Raw genomic sequence first — 15,176 nt, forward strand, 5'->3', positions numbered from 1 at the left:
CACAAAGGCTTCTTCGCCACTCGCGTCCTCATCGCGGAAAGATTCTGGTGGCCGCTTATGAGGCAAGACATCGCTTGGTTCATTCGCTCATGTCATCTCTGCCAGATTCGACAAACACGCAATGTCTTGATCCCTCCAGTCGTCACATCGCCGGCGCCTCTCTTCGCCAAAATGTATATGGACACGATGCACATGCCGACGGCAGGAGGCTTCCGATACCTTGTTCAAGGTCGATGCTCGATATCGCACTATCCCGAGTTCCGCAACGAGACCAGCGCCGCCCTCGCCAACTGGATCTTCGAGGATATTCTCTGTCGCTGGGGCACCCTCGTCGAGATCGTTTCCGATAACGGGCCAGCCTTCGTCAAAGCTCTCACCCATCTCGCCAAGAAGTATCACATTTCGCACATTCGAATATCGGGGTATAATTCTCGCGCCAACGGCATTGTCGAAAGGCCGCATTTCGACGTCCGACAAGCTCTCTTCAAGGCGGTCGATGGGGATCAGTCGAAGTGGAATAGAGCAGCACTGTTTGTTTTCTGGGCCGATCGCATCACTGTCCGGCGTCGCATGGGTTGCTCACCATACTTTGCAGCGACAGGAACTCATCCCCTCCTGCCCCTCGATATAGCGGAAGCAACGTACCTCCTGCCACCACCATCCGAGACAATGTCGACCACCGACCTCATCGCCCGCCGAGCAATCGCACTCCAAAAGCGTCGCTCTGACCTCGCTCGCCTCCGCACCGCAGTCATCGCAGCATGAGTTAAAGCCGCCATCCGATTTGAGACCGACCACCAGGCGACAATTCGAGCATTCAATTTCGATCTCGGAGACCTCGTCCTCATCCGCAACACCGCCATCGAGAAGGCCCTAAACTGCAAAATGCGACCTCGCTACTTGGGACCCCTTCTCGTTATATCTCAGAATCGCGGCGGTGCTTACATTCTCGCAGAATTAGATGGCTCGGTACTTGACTGACCAATTGCGGCCTTTCGCGTCATCCCCTACTTTGCTCGCAAGAAGCTCGACATACCCGACCTCGACGCACTCCTCGACATCTCTGCACAACGACTGCGTGAGATGAAGGCCACTGTGGACGAGGATCCAGAAGAGGAGGACCTCCGCGACGACAAGATGGACGACTCCGAGGATGAAGCTTCGCAGCAGGATATTGACACAGTGTCCAATACCGACGAGCCCACCCACCCTCCCTTCTCGCGCGGGGCGATGTGACTGAGGACAGCCCACATTTCAGTAGGGAGGAGAAGGACCAGCTATGATACCCTATTTTTCGCATCCCGATCTTTCTCGCAGCAAAGCTTACGACTATTTTACACTTCAGACTCGGACTAGCGAATATCGCACAGTTACTTCGACGTTTCTCGCACCCGGCATTTCCTCTTCATTTCAAAGTCGCATTAACGAACCTTATCGGATTTGCGCAAAACTGAAGGGTTTTACGCCTGTGATGATCTACTGAGGCTTTCCCTAAATTCTATATTTTCTCAAATTCCAGTTAGAACGTTATCGCTTACCATCGAGACCTCTACAACAGATCCCTATTATACGACGACTTCAACCCCGCACGCGATACGTCTTAATCTATCTCCGACATTTCTTGCTCACCAAACAACCTTTAGAATCTAGCGAGACTTTACTCAAGTGTTTCTTCCCGATTTTATCACAAATATTGCTAAAACCAAGAAAGAAGTACTTTTACATTTTTCATCGAAACTTATATATTACATCTAAAAGCGTCCGAGATGCTAGTCGAGCACCAACTCCACGCTACCCTCGCCATCCTCGTCCTCGTCCTCCGACCCCTCCGGCAACGACGCGCGAACGCGCTCCAGCTCGGCGAGCCCAGTTCCGCACGCCTCGTGCTCGGACAACAAATAGTGGACCTCGCTCTCGGTCCGAGCCATCCGCCAACGAAGGATTTCGATGTCGCGGTCCACCGTCCGACGAGTCCGGAGTTCACCGCGCGCCGTGCGCGCCAAGCGACGAGCAGGCCGACGAAGGTCGTCGGGAAGGAAGCGGGCGGAAGAGGAAGAAGCGACGGGCGGAGGAGGAGAGGAAGGGAGAGGAAGAGGGGCGGTGTCCGAAGGGGTCGAAAGGAGCTTTGTCCATCGACGGGGCCTGTCGCACGACTTGCGATCACGACGACACTTGAGGCAGTGCGTCGCATCGCCCGGGACGCGGAAACAGACGAAGGGGGTGACGAAGTGGGAACAATAGGTGCAGGGAGGTTCGGCCTAGGAAAATCTGAGGAACAGGAGGAGAGGAAAGGAGAGGGAAAGGAGCTCACCTGCTGCATGCCGGGAGGCAACTGACCAGGGACGATAGGACGCCCATCCATCTTTCGCTGACGTTTCACAGCATGCTCCTCTGCTTCTCTATCAGCTTCGGCCTTCTGCTGCGCCGGGGACTTCACAGACATCCACGCAGGTGGGGCGCGACGCTTGCCCTTCCGCTCTTCATCCACGACCTCGCGCCGCTTCCCTTTCCGATCCACTTCCACGACCTCCTCCTCGCCATCGGGAAGGAAGAGCCCAGTCCCGGAAGGCACAAGACCCTCCCCTCGCACGGACAGCACAGCGGTCGACGCCCGCAAGGAGTCGATGGCGTCGCCCGTCCGTAAAACGGGCGCCGCCATCTCGACGTCGCCATCATGCCCCACTACCCGATCCTTGGCACTCACCACGCTAGGTCCCGACTCCGTCTCCAGCGGCTCGGCCAGACGACGCTCACTCTCCTCTCGCGAGATGGAACCACGCACGTACAAGCCCATGATCTCCCGATCATGAGCCCTCCGATGCGCCTCTTCAGCGACTCCGCGCGCAGCGCGCTCTTCATCGGCCAACCGGCGAGCTTCCGCCTCGGCGACACGAGCAACCTCGGCCTGAGCAGTAGCGACGGCGGCGACCTCAGCCTGGATGCGCTCGTCACGACGCGTTGCACGCGTCCGCAGGATGCGTGCCCCCCACGCTAACCAGTCATCGGTCGCGTAGGTCTTGAGAGTGTCTTCGGCGCTATCGAGCCAGAGCGCGAGCTGCGGGGAAGGCGCAAACGAGGGAATCGCCTCCAGGCTGGCCTAGGAGAGAGGGGTCAGCACGAGAAAAGAGAGGAAAGAGAGGACGCACCAGGGTACGGGCAAAGTTTTGACCCCAGGTCATGAAGTCCTCCAACTCGGCGGGATGCTCGGGGGACACGTCGATAAGGTCGGACAGGGCGGAGACGAGGAGATCGACGAGGGACAATGGCATCGGGAGAGACTTGTCGCGGAAGCAGAGTACGATCGAGAAAGGCCGGATTGGGAGGGAGCAAGGGACGCTAGGAAGACGGGAGCAGATGGTGTGTTGAACTTGGGTGACGCGTACCCTGACCAAACAGGAACGAGTCCCAGCCACATCAGCAACTCGGGCCCCGCGCCGACCGGCTACCTCGACAGCCACAGCGTGTTTTTCCACGCCACTGGCGTCTGTCCGACATCGCTTACTGCATCCGCCACCGAGTCACGCCTCCGCTCCCACGACCCGCGACATCCCGTTCAGGCCAGTCTCACCATCATTTACCGACCATCCCCACGCCACCACGTCAATCCCACACCACACCTTGACTCCACCGAGCACAGCCGACTTCTGCAGCACACGTGCATCTCAGCCACTAGGTCACACGGCACGGGACTGACTGAGGACAGTCAGGATTTCAGTAGGGAGGAGATAATGAGCGCGCCACCTCTCTAAGCGCCGGGACCCCGTTTTTCGCAGTTCTACGAGCACTAGCATGCTGACCTCAGGAGATACCCCAGAGACCGCCGGGTGGCCCCGCCGCCCAGAGTGATTCCCTCCGATGCCCACTACGACCTCAGCATTACGGTATCGGGCCGACGCGGTCTTGTCTCACACCCCCCCCAGTCATCGCCTCGCATCATCTCACTCAGCCCCCACGCGTATCGCACGATGACCTCGAGCCTGCTGCACCCGCAAAGACCTCGCCAAGCTCTCACCATACGCCTCGCAAGCATCGACCGCACAGACCGCACCGCGAGCAGCTCCGCGACGCGATATCGCAGAGAGCTTTATCGCGTGCGCTTATTGGGTAGTACAGGTCCCGTGATCCATTGCCCCTCCACCTTCCTAGAGTTTACCTCGTCTCACCGCTACACCTCTTTACTAAATATCGCTTTGTCTTGCGACCGTGGCACGACAGAACCTCGCGGTCTGCGAGCACCTCTGCACGTGGTCTTCTCTTTATCTTTCTATGTTACGGTCTTGGCGCGATATCAATTTACTTTACCTTACGAGTTCGCGTTTACTATACTCACTTTGACTTACTATAAATACCTGCCTACGACACTGCAATACACCAGTTTCGAACACCCCTCTGTTTAGAGCTCAACTTCGCACGAGGATCTCGCTCATGTTATGATCACGTTCTATCGGGCCTACACGGCGGTCTATACCGATACGATCATCACAAATATCACGCGGCCTCACAGGTTGAGGCGTACAGACAAGGTACAGATAATAACCTTGGTCATCCACTCCCAACGGATCACCTTATCGTTGGTCGAGTATCACGGGCCTATTGTATTAGCGGGCATGGAACGCCGCCTTATAAATTACTCACACGCAGGGCATGAACCTCCTAGTCTCTCCTGGCCGGAAGGAGACCAACGGAGAAGCACAAGAGTAGTCGTTATTGAGAGAGACGACTTAGAGAATACCTACAGATACATATTCGGTATTCTCACGCCCTACTTCCTAAAGTAGTATAAAAGGCCCATAGAATAGGCTGACGATCTTCAGTCTATTCTCTTCGTTCACTGTGGTCTTCCTACCACAGTACTTCGTTCCCCTGTATCTCCACATACAGGAACCTTCGTTCAGTACTGTCTTCCTACAGTACTTTCTATTGCTACTCTGCAATACACTCCAGGCTCCTGTGCTACACGTACAGTCGAGACCACCGTTCCACACATCCTCCACGAGTGACCTAGGGAAGAACCTCCTACTCTTGGGGTTACCGACGAGCAGTCGTAACACTAGAATAGACTCTTCTGCCCCTACCTTGCTCGCACTAGCTTGCTGCCACACTCTCTCTCATAACCTTGCTCAGTGGGGATATAGACCCCCATTGAGAGAGCGTTACTGCACACACTCTGGAGCAAGACCTAGGCCAGGAATACCCACCCGGCACTAGACTTATCAATAACCAACTCCGTCACAACAATCGCCCTATCCGGCGCGAAGGGGACTTCTGGGTCTACGAAGACAACAACGGAACTGCCCCTCCGAATTACGATAACTGCTCATACCGAAACGGGCGTTATTACTTCACACTTGAAGACGGAACAGTAGAAGAGGATATTTGGAACGAAACAGAAGCTCAGTGGGAACTAGCCCCACAATACAGGGAACCGGCGCCGGTAATCCCCGAAGACTCGGAGCAAGAGGAAACAACCTCGGAATCAGACTCCGACTCACCAGACCAAACACCGATCAACACCCGAAACGAACCACTCGCCGAAATGTCGGGACAAGCTTCGACTTCTACAAACACCCCTTCCGCGACAGTACAACCCGGAAGAGGAAAAGTCAAACTCCCAGACAATTACACAGGCAACCGCATTGAATCCCAGAAATTCATGCTCCAATGCCTCCTTCTTTTCGCAGCAGAATCCGATCGGTACAAGACCGATCAAGACAAGATATCCCTTGTGCTCTCATGCATGAGATACGGCACGGCGGGAGCTTGGGCGGAGAACTTCCTCCTCAAATCAGTAGGAGCAGACCCACCTACCGATCTAGGCACCTGGAAGGACTTTTTAGCCAAGTTCAAATTACAGTTCAGGGAGACGGGCAAAACCGACAAAGCGCGAAGCGCACTCATGGCCTTCTCCCAAGGACGAATGACGGTTGATGAATACTCCAACCAATTCATTCTCATCGCCGCCGATGCCGACATCTCCGATAAAGAGCAGGTCCCTTACTTCCAACGCGGGTTAGACCCGCGCGTCATGGACAAAATATATGACAAGGAAGTTCAGCCAAAGGATACTATTCAGGACTGGATCAATACAGCCTGCGAAATAGATGGACGACTGCGAGCCAGAACCGCTCAAAAGGCCATCCTCGCCAACTCCACCTCCTTTCGAAGCGATTATCTGAATCGTTTCCATAACCAAATCTCTCCCCGCTATAATTCCACAAACGCCCCTCGAAGAATGAATAACCAGGTGGTAGACATGGACATCGACGCCACCAGGAAGCGTAATGCCGAAAGTCAAAAGAGAAAGTTTGACGGCAAGCAACCAAAATGTTATAACTGCGGGCGCAGAGGACATTATAGCGCTGACTGCCGATCCGCTCGTAGAGGCGTTCCACCAGTTCGAGGAAACTCGAAAAGACGCTTGGGTACGACAGGGAGAGGAAACCGCGCGGTTGATTTGGAGGGAGAAGACGACGCACCCGCTATGGGAAACCAAGCGGGAATATATCGAGGAATGGAGACAGAGGATGTTCATCGCAACAACCAGCGGGTACCACAACCTGGTCCTTCGATGGAACGTCCTCACTCTACCCCATCCGGACGACCCCAGACGAACCATGGGCAGCGCACTATGCTACCTAACGGACGACGGGGAGACGGAGGCGTCAGTCATTCTGCTCGAATCGGAGCAGTACTCGGAGAATTAGGAGAAGATGAAGCCAGAGAAGTAATCTTGGGACACGCGGAGCGTTTTTCCTGACCTCTCCCTCACCAGCGAAGGAGAGAGGTCAAGAACGACCCGAGTTTGATGCCCGCACTTGTATTCGTATCGGAGCAATGAACGACCGTATCATCACCCCCATACGCCTGAACGTGAAAGTATCAAACAGGAGTCAAAACGCTGGAGCAAAAGCAACCATCGACTCGGCCTGCGAAGGGGTTATAGTAAACGAAACTTGGGTCAAGAGACATCGTTTCCCCACCTATACACTCAACAACCCCATTCGCGTCCGGAACGTCGATGACACCATTAACAAAGCAGGTCTCATCCGATCCGCCTTGGACGTGAACCTCACCATTCGGGACATCAGTGGACGAACGCATACCGAGCGCGTCCAGATGTTTATCTCCAATCTAGGAAAAGACGACCTTATCCTGGGAACAGATTGGTTGAAATACCACGATCCCTCCATCGAATGGAGGCGACGTGAAGTGCACTTTGATCGGTGCCCCCAGAAATGCCAACAACCATATGGGTTCACTAGGGCAAGGGAAGAACCGCCATACAGTAGGCGGTTATCAGACGTGGAACCACGGCACAAACCACGCATCAATGAGCGCGAGAAACAGCGCCTCGAACATCTCCGAAGACTATCGGAAGATGTAGGACTCCGCGATCACAGCGGAACGTTTGGTGTCCGACTACGAGCATACCTCAAAAGGAAATGGCTCCTAAAGGACATAAGGAAATACGCAGAAGAGAAACGAAAGGCGCAAGACAAGCCATCTCTTTCACCAAACGAGGGAGAACCTGATCTCCCAGACAAACCCTCAGGAAAACAGGCCACCCGGGACCCAGTTATTCGGAAACTGGCCCCCGAACCGTCAGGATTTGCCAGCTTCGACCAAGACCTGGAAGACGAAATCATCGTCACCAATCTAAAGGAAAGAGTTCCCAAGGCGCATCACGAATTTTTGGACATCTTCAGCGAACGAAAGTCGCAGCGACTCCCAGAACACACTTACTGGGATCACGCCATTGACTTAAAACCAACCTTCAAACCTCAAGTGCCCAAAATCTACGCCCTGAGCCCAGAAAAACACGATGAATTAGGAAAATTCATCAAGGAACATCTGGAGAGAGGAACCATCCGTCGATCCACCTCGCAAACAGCAGCCCCATTTTTCTTTATAGGAAAAAAGGATGGAAAACTACGCCCGGTACAGGACTATCGCCACTTAAATTCGCACACCATCCCGAACGTGTGCCCCCTTCCACTAATCCAGGAACTACTGGATGTGATAAAAGGGGCCATCATTTTCAGCAAATTGGACGTGCGATGGGGATACAACAATATACGCATCAAAGAAGGAGATGAGTGGAAGGCGAGCTTCATCACTCCGTTAGGTTCTTACGAACCCACGGTGATGTTTTTCGGCCTGACCAACTCACCAGCCACCTTCCAAGCTATGATGAACATGATCTTCAGAGAGCTCATCACAGCCCGGAAGATAACCGTATATATGGACGACATCCTCGTCTTCTCCAAAACCATGGCGGAACACGTCAAAATCCTAAACCAGGTTTTCCAAATCCTACGCGACAATGATCTATATTTGAAACCCGAAAAATGCGAGTTTTACAAGGAAAAGCTCCAATACCTGGGATATACAATTTCAAAAGACCATGTCGCCATGGAGGACTCAAAGGTGGACGCAATAAAAGATTGGCCAATCCCACGAACAGTCCGTGACATTCGCTCCTTCCTGGGTCTAGGGAATTTTTACAGGCGCTTTATTGACAAGTTCTCACTCATCGCGCGCCCCCTACACGACCTCACCAAAAAGGACGAGAAATGGAACTGGACTACAAAATGCCAAGAAGCTTTCGACCGATTAAAGAAAGCTTTTATCAGTAAACCTGTCTTGAACTATCCAGATCCCATGCACCCATATCGACTAGTAACTGACGCATCACTAATCGCCTATGGGGCTACCCTTCTACAAGAAGGAAAAGATGGTGACTGGCACCCAGTCGCTTTCCTCTCTGGATCGTTTTCACCAGCAGAGCGAAATTACGACGTTCACGACCGGGAACTCTTGGCTATAATCAAAGCGTTGGAACATTGGAATCACTACCTCGAAGGCGCACGACACCCCTTCGAGATTTGGACAGATCATAAAAACCTGGAACACTTCCAAACGGCGCGAGACCTATCACGACGACACGCCCGTTGGAGCCTTTATTTGAGCAGATTCGACTTTATACTCAGCTATAAAGCAGGATCGACAAATCACTCTGATGCTCTGTCCAGGCGTCCAGATCTAAGTGAGGGGGTAGAATCTGACAACAAATCTCAAATTTTACTCCCGGCCAAGCTTTTCAACAAATCCGACGAAACATTGGTAGAACCGTCCCCGACACGGCATATAAAATCCACGGAAATTGCCTCTTCAAACCTCATCTCCCTCATCCGACACTCGAAATCGGAACACGACGCCTTAACAAGAGTAGCTCTTGCAAAACTCTTACGAGTAGGACCACAAGGGATGAGAGGATTATTGGGACATTGGACATATGAGGACGGAATCACCAGACGCAACGGCCACATATGCGTCCCCAAAGATGACGTCATCCGAAGACTCATCGTCAAAACACATCATGATGCACCCGCGGTAGGACACCCGGGTAGAGCAAAAACATTGGAAATGGTGCAACGACACTACTGGTGGCAAAACATGACAAAATTCGTCCATGAATACGTGGATGGATGCGCCATATGCCAATCTACGAAGAATTTGACACACAGGACACACCCACCTATCCACCCTCTGGAAACCACCAACGTTCCCTGGCGATTCATCTCGACGGATTTCGTCACGGACCTACCCGAAAGCAAAGGTTTCGACTCAATTAACGTGGTAGTGGATCAAGGTCTGTCAAAAGGCATAGTCATCACCCCATGCAAGAAAACGATCACGGCAGAAGAAACAACCGTGCTTTTCCAAAATAACGTTTTCAATCGACATGGACTGCCGACCAAAATAGTGTCCGATCGGGGCCCTCAATTTGCGGCCAAATTCACCCGAGAACTCTGGAAACGGCTAGGAATCACCGCCGCTCTCAGCACGGCGTATCATCCCCAAACAGATGGAGAGACGGAACGAGTAAACCAGGAGATCGAGCAATTCCTGAGAACGTTCTGCAACTACCATCAGGACAATTGGGTAGACCTTTTGCCGTTCGCCGAATTCTCACACAACACACGGAAACACTCGGCCACCGGGAAATCCCCTTTCGAAGTGCTATACGGTTTCAATCCCCCCTATTCAGCTGACACGGCACTGGAGACAAAGGTACCTGCGGTAGCTGAACGCATTAGGACGATCACAGAAGTTCAGGAAGAAGCCGCTGCTAGCTTACAAATAGCCAGCAATTACGCCAAAAACCGGGATTTTCACAGGAAACTTCCCCAATGGGAGGAAGGAGACCAAGTATGGTTAGAAGGAACCCATATCCGAACAACCCATCCTAAGTTTAAGCTCGCCCCTAGGCGATATGGCCCCTTCAAGATACTGGGAAAAGTAGGAACCCTGGCGTACAAACTCCAAATTCCTCCGCAGTGGAAAATCCACCCGGTGTTCCACGCCGCCGTGCTCACCAAATATAGAGAAACCGAAGCCCACGGAGAAAACTTCGCGCGACCAATACCGGAGGTATTGAACGATGAAGAACATTACGAAGTAGAAATGATCGTGGATTCAAAACGGCAAGGACGGGGAACCAAATACTTGGTCAAATGGATGGGATATCCCGAAGCAGACAACACCTGGGAGCCCTACACTCTCCTAAAGGGAACGGCGGAAGAAGCCATGAAAGATTTCCATGACCAATACCCAGACAAACCCCGTCCGGGAACAGCCTGAGAGGAGGGACGAAAGATCATAAAAGGAGCGACAAGAGGACTCCAACAAAACATCTTCTCACCTTCTTTCCCTCTCAAACACCTTCCCCCATTCGAATGCTCCTCCACGACGACCACGATGCTTCGTCTCCATCCAGAAACTCCTCCCCCGATGTCGTCCTTATGGTCGCCAATCCAGATGTCGAACGAGTGGAAAGAGGAACAAGTCCTCACCGACCAGATGTTGGACGAATTGATAGAGGAACAAGTCCTCAACAACCAGGATCTACCGGGGTCCTCCTCACCCCTCACACCAACAACTTCTCCGACGACGACGCCGAAGACTATGCCAAGTTCAAAGAAAGGGAAAGAACCCGAAGACCCTCACCGGAGAGGGCCTCACGAGGTACACCACGGCATGAAAGTTCTGATGACCGAAACCAGTCGAGCCCTGGCCCATTACCAGTGGGAGTTCCACCTCCTAGTGAAGGCACGCGTCCTAGTGGAGTTGCAGGTCCCTCGGGATTTCGAGCAAGAACGGCAGCTCAACTCCCAGGCCATGGAGAAGCTGAACCAATACCAGTTCTATCAGAAACTGCACCTCCGCCAGTACCAACTAGTGGACCGATTCCCAGCTCCATGGGAGGACCTACCCCTCGTACAGATCCTCACACCGGAGAACTGGAGCGACACGCGGACGCGCTCCTCCAGCGGAACACCATCTCCGCGGTAATACAAATGGCCACAGCCATGGCCCTCCAAAGACTCGCTAACTTCTCGGCAGGACAACCCGGGAATGAACATAGCGACGTACCTCGACGACTGGCTAGTGCCAGTCTCCAGATCAGAGCGCTCGCCCTCCAAACCGACCCGGACACAGCCTCCTGGTACGCCCACAACGACGGGCGACCCCGAGCCCTCCTCATCCACCCTGACGAGTTCTCCCAATACGTCAACCGAGAGCTCCTTCCAGCTCTCCTCTTCGGAGGAGAACTGGGAAACGTCCAGCCAAGTAGAACCGACCCCTTCCGAGTTGTCACTTGGAACGTACCACGTCCCGGAGAACATCCCACGTCTGTACCAAATCCAAGGAGGGTTCCGCGTACGGTCGTGGAGCGCCCTCCACCGAGACAACGAGAGGTTCCTACAGCGCATAGCCATACCGCGACTCCCCCCTCTCACCGGGTACGAGGTCTTCCCCTATCCCAAGGAAATACCGACGAGGAGGAACCGCCCGTCTATCGAAGAAATGAGGGAAGACGAGGTCGGGGAAGCCAGGCAACCCTCGGACGCGGAACAACTGCTGGCCGGAGTGTTCGACACCGGCCTAGATCGCCTCCTCCTAGTGCTCGATTTCGTACGAACGAAAGAGAGGATAACCGAAGTAGCCGCAGAACTCGCCGCATTGATTCGGAGGCTCGAAGAAATAGCTCGTGGACTAGATCCGAGCTCGACGCATGGGATGCTCTAGACGACCCAGGAAATTACGACGAGGCGGACCCCTACTACCGACCTGACGAAGGCGGCGGGGATTATCAAGGACCTTTTGATTATTAAAAGGACTAATAACAGGGCATAGGGAAAAGAAAGGGGGTAAGGAAGTTAAGGAACTCCTTCCCCTGACAAAAATTACATCCGAAACGATGTAAAACTACAATCGTCCGCAACGACGTAAAACTAGGATCGTCCCCCAAGACGTTAAACTGTACGACCTCGTCCGAAAGAGACGTTAAACTACCGCGCGTCCGGAATGACGTCTAAACTATCGGACCTGCATGTCTTAAAACTGTGAAAAGATAAGAAGGCAGGGGAAGTACCTGACCATTAGTCCTAGGTTCAAATGATGGTACGAATCAAGGACAACAGCGGGCATAATTCCACGTACAGCCTACGGCGGAACCTTTCACATCCTCGCTGTCAAGGAGTTAATCTGACAGATGCATCGAGCGTCCCATTTGGATCCTCAGTTTTACAGGGTTTTTTCCGCATTAGGGAACCCTCTACATGACATATACTCTACTCGTAGGTGTCGACAAGCAGGCCCTTCGCCTTGGTACAGCGAAGTGCCCATACATAACCGGTTGCAAGTCCGAGTCAAGAAATTATGATGCATAACTCGTATCGTGAACCCTCACAGTCAAGGTCTGACTGGTGTTTTGGGACGTCCCACTTTGGATCTCCCGTTTTACAGGATCGTTTCCGCATTAGGGGATCCTACAGCTGGCGCATGAGATGATGTAGAGAGCGGGCCGCCTCTACCTCACAAGTCTTCCTAAATGATGCGAGGCCACAAATTACATCCGGAACGATGTAAAACTACCAAAGGCTTGGTCCGCAACGACTATAAACTACTAGGGTCCGCAATGACGTTAAACTAGTCTTCGTCCGAAACGACGGAAAACTACCCATCGTCCGAGATGACGTTAAACTACCATTGACCAAAGGAGCGTGGTTGTATTCTGGCGAAGCGCGGAAGGACTCGCGTCACAGAACCCTGCCTATAAAAGGTCAAAAGCGCTTCCGATATTCACTCGCTTTTCGGTAAAAGAATATCGGGTCGTCTTGGTTCAAATCCAAGCGAGGGGTCTGGGGACATGGAAGAGCAAGCATCTCTTCATGGAGCGCTCAGTCTAGTCCTGGAGTCGAAGTACAAGAAATTCCGCTCCAAGACCTAGTCAGGAGGCAACTAGGACACGTGCCTCGAGTCAAAGATCTAGTAGGAAGGGACTAGATCACGCGACTCTCGTCTGGCCCACATAGCGGAAGAACGACAAGAGCGGGCCACTCATCCGAAGTCTATTCCGCCAATCGTCCGCGACGACGTAAAACTAGGTCTCGTCCGCGACGACGTAAAACTAGGTCTCGTCCGCGACGACGTAAAACTAGGTCGCGTCCGGGATGACGTTAAACTAAGCATTGTTTTTCCACAATATTTGTGGCGAAACAACGTCCGCGATGACGCTAAACTATTGTCCCTTTCCACATAGGGATTGTTCGAGGCCAATGGCATCGACGTCCGCAACGACGGTAAACTACGGGCATCCGGAATGATGTAAAACTACTGTCCCTTCGTTCTAGGGATCGTGCGTGGCGATCTTGACAAGATACCATGCGTCCGCGACGACGTTAAACTAGTGCCCCTGGACCTAGGGGTTGTCATTGACGTCCAATCCCCTGGACACCAATGCGTCCGCAATGACGATAAACTACTCGCTCCCGATCGCATGGGAGTTGTGATTCATCAATCTGGTGGATCGTCCGCAAATGACACAAAACTATTTGCTCCTTACCGTATAGGAGTTGTGGATTGACCGCCATGGTGTCAATCGGTCCGCAATGACATTAAACTACGTGCTCCTTACCGAACAGGAGTTGTGATTGTTGACCAAGACCCGGGTCATCAATCGTCCGCAACGACGTTAAACTACTCGTCCCTTTCAGTACAGGGATCATCGGTCGACATCATCCTTGACGAGAATGTGTCGACAACGTCCGAGATGACGTTAAACTACCCTCATCCTCGGAGGAAAAGCCTATCGTGACTCGAGGGACATAGTCAGACGATAGTCCGCCTATCGCACGGCGTTAAACTGCAAGCCGCCTATCGCACGGCGTTAAACTGCAAGCCTGCCTATCGCACGGCATTAAACTGCGAGGATGCCTACCTCACGGCATTAAACTGAGCGGTCTCATAACATTGAGGCGTTACAAGTTATCCGGTTTGATATAGTATAAACCGTCCATCATGCCTCAGTGGAATCTGGAGCGGGTAAAGTCTGGTCTATGGCCCTATGCACACAACCGATGGAAATTCCGGCGTGCAGAAACATCTTTCCCCACAGGCATTCCATGTTGATGATGAAGGACGTCCGCAAAGACGATAAACTACGGATCGTCCGAAACGACGATAAACTACGGACCGTCCCGCATGACGTTTTAAACTGCCAGTCGTGGATATATCTCGCAACCCGACAAATATATCAGCTGTGGTCTTGATGTCCATTCGTGCAAGCGAACGGGCCGATCAGGAGAAGGAGTCAGACTCCTCCTTACTCCTCACGGCACCCTTCAAGTCTAATTCTCTTCACATCCTTGCCTCGAACCCAACACTACACGTGGTATTCCCCACCATAGGCCCACGTTTGTGAAAAACAAACTCTGGACGCCGTAAACTGCCTCACCGGAGATGAGTCCACCGTATGGGGACAATACTGCTTGGGATTTGGCTGCAACCTCACCGGAGATGAGCTCACCGTATGGGAGCGATACTGCTTGGGGCGTTATGACTGGTAGCCTGGAGAAGTAGGCCTAAGCCTTCGTAAAGCGATCAACCTACTTGTCCATGGGCGCCATCCACTGTCGTCAAGAGGAACAACAAATCATGAGGATAGACGACTATCCTGGAAACACTGAGGTTTGGCCCTCGGAGAAGGAAGAAGAAGAACCTGATGACACGAATCGGAACCCACACGCTAGAGTTTCTATTCATCCACACACCACTCGCATTCATACGCCTTTCTTGATACTGTTCCAGAAGAGGGCTGGAAGTAAGAC

The 15,176-nt window shown here is 52.8% G+C and overlaps 7 protein-coding genes across 7 annotated transcripts; 5 read left to right on the forward strand and 2 right to left on the reverse strand.

The window, feature by feature from the left end:
* Nucleotides 1-87: 87 nt before the first annotated feature.
* Nucleotides 88-462, reverse strand: HETIRDRAFT_317658 (uncharacterized protein; the record flags this gene model as incomplete). The annotated part of the gene is made up of 1 exon (XM_009548330.1): nt 88-462. One exon carries the CDS (start codon nt 460-462, stop codon nt 88-90), a length of 375 nt encoding a protein of 124 aa, XP_009546625.1.
* A 207-nt stretch (nt 463-669) lies between these two features.
* HETIRDRAFT_427233 (uncharacterized protein) lies at nt 670-1,236 on the forward strand (the record flags this gene model as incomplete). Its single annotated transcript, XM_009548331.1, has 3 exons — nt 670-750; nt 802-969; nt 1,024-1,236. The coding sequence occupies 3 exons, from the start codon at nt 670-672 to the stop codon at nt 1,234-1,236; spliced, it is 462 nt and encodes a 153-aa protein (XP_009546626.1).
* Nucleotides 1,237-1,769: 533 nt separating this feature from the next.
* On the reverse strand, nt 1,770-3,269 carry HETIRDRAFT_318619 (uncharacterized protein; the record flags this gene model as incomplete). The annotated part of the gene is made up of 3 exons (XM_009548332.1): nt 1,770-2,258; nt 2,312-3,097; nt 3,147-3,269. The coding sequence occupies 3 exons, from the start codon at nt 3,267-3,269 to the stop codon at nt 1,770-1,772; spliced, it is 1,398 nt and encodes a 465-aa protein (XP_009546627.1).
* Nucleotides 3,270-4,427: 1,158 nt separating this feature from the next.
* HETIRDRAFT_318279 (uncharacterized protein) lies at nt 4,428-4,778 on the forward strand (the record flags this gene model as incomplete). Its single annotated transcript, XM_009548333.1, has 1 exon — nt 4,428-4,778. A coding segment is annotated over one exon (351 nt), but the record flags the coding sequence as incomplete, so codon positions are not given.
* Nucleotides 4,779-5,536: 758 nt separating this feature from the next.
* HETIRDRAFT_316914 (uncharacterized protein) lies at nt 5,537-6,757 on the forward strand (the record flags this gene model as incomplete). Its single annotated transcript, XM_009548334.1, has 1 exon — nt 5,537-6,757. One exon carries the CDS (start codon nt 5,537-5,539, stop codon nt 6,755-6,757), a length of 1,221 nt encoding a protein of 406 aa, XP_009546629.1.
* Nucleotides 6,758-10,739: 3,982 nt separating this feature from the next.
* HETIRDRAFT_318821 (uncharacterized protein) lies at nt 10,740-12,179 on the forward strand (the record flags this gene model as incomplete). The annotated part of the gene is made up of 1 exon (XM_009548335.1): nt 10,740-12,179. One exon carries the CDS (start codon nt 10,740-10,742, stop codon nt 12,177-12,179), a length of 1,440 nt encoding a protein of 479 aa, XP_009546630.1.
* Nucleotides 12,180-13,426: 1,247 nt separating this feature from the next.
* HETIRDRAFT_317305 (uncharacterized protein) lies at nt 13,427-14,618 on the forward strand (the record flags this gene model as incomplete). Its single annotated transcript, XM_009548336.1, has 2 exons — nt 13,427-13,540; nt 14,487-14,618. Coding segments are annotated over 2 exons (246 nt in total), but the record flags the coding sequence as incomplete, so codon positions are not given.
* Nucleotides 14,619-15,176: the final 558 nt, after the last annotated feature.

This window comes from Heterobasidion irregulare (genome assembly GCF_000320585.1).
Source record: "Heterobasidion irregulare TC 32-1 unplaced genomic scaffold scaffold_05, whole genome shotgun sequence".
In the NCBI taxonomy this organism is placed as follows: domain Eukaryota; kingdom Fungi; phylum Basidiomycota; class Agaricomycetes; order Russulales; family Bondarzewiaceae; genus Heterobasidion; species Heterobasidion irregulare.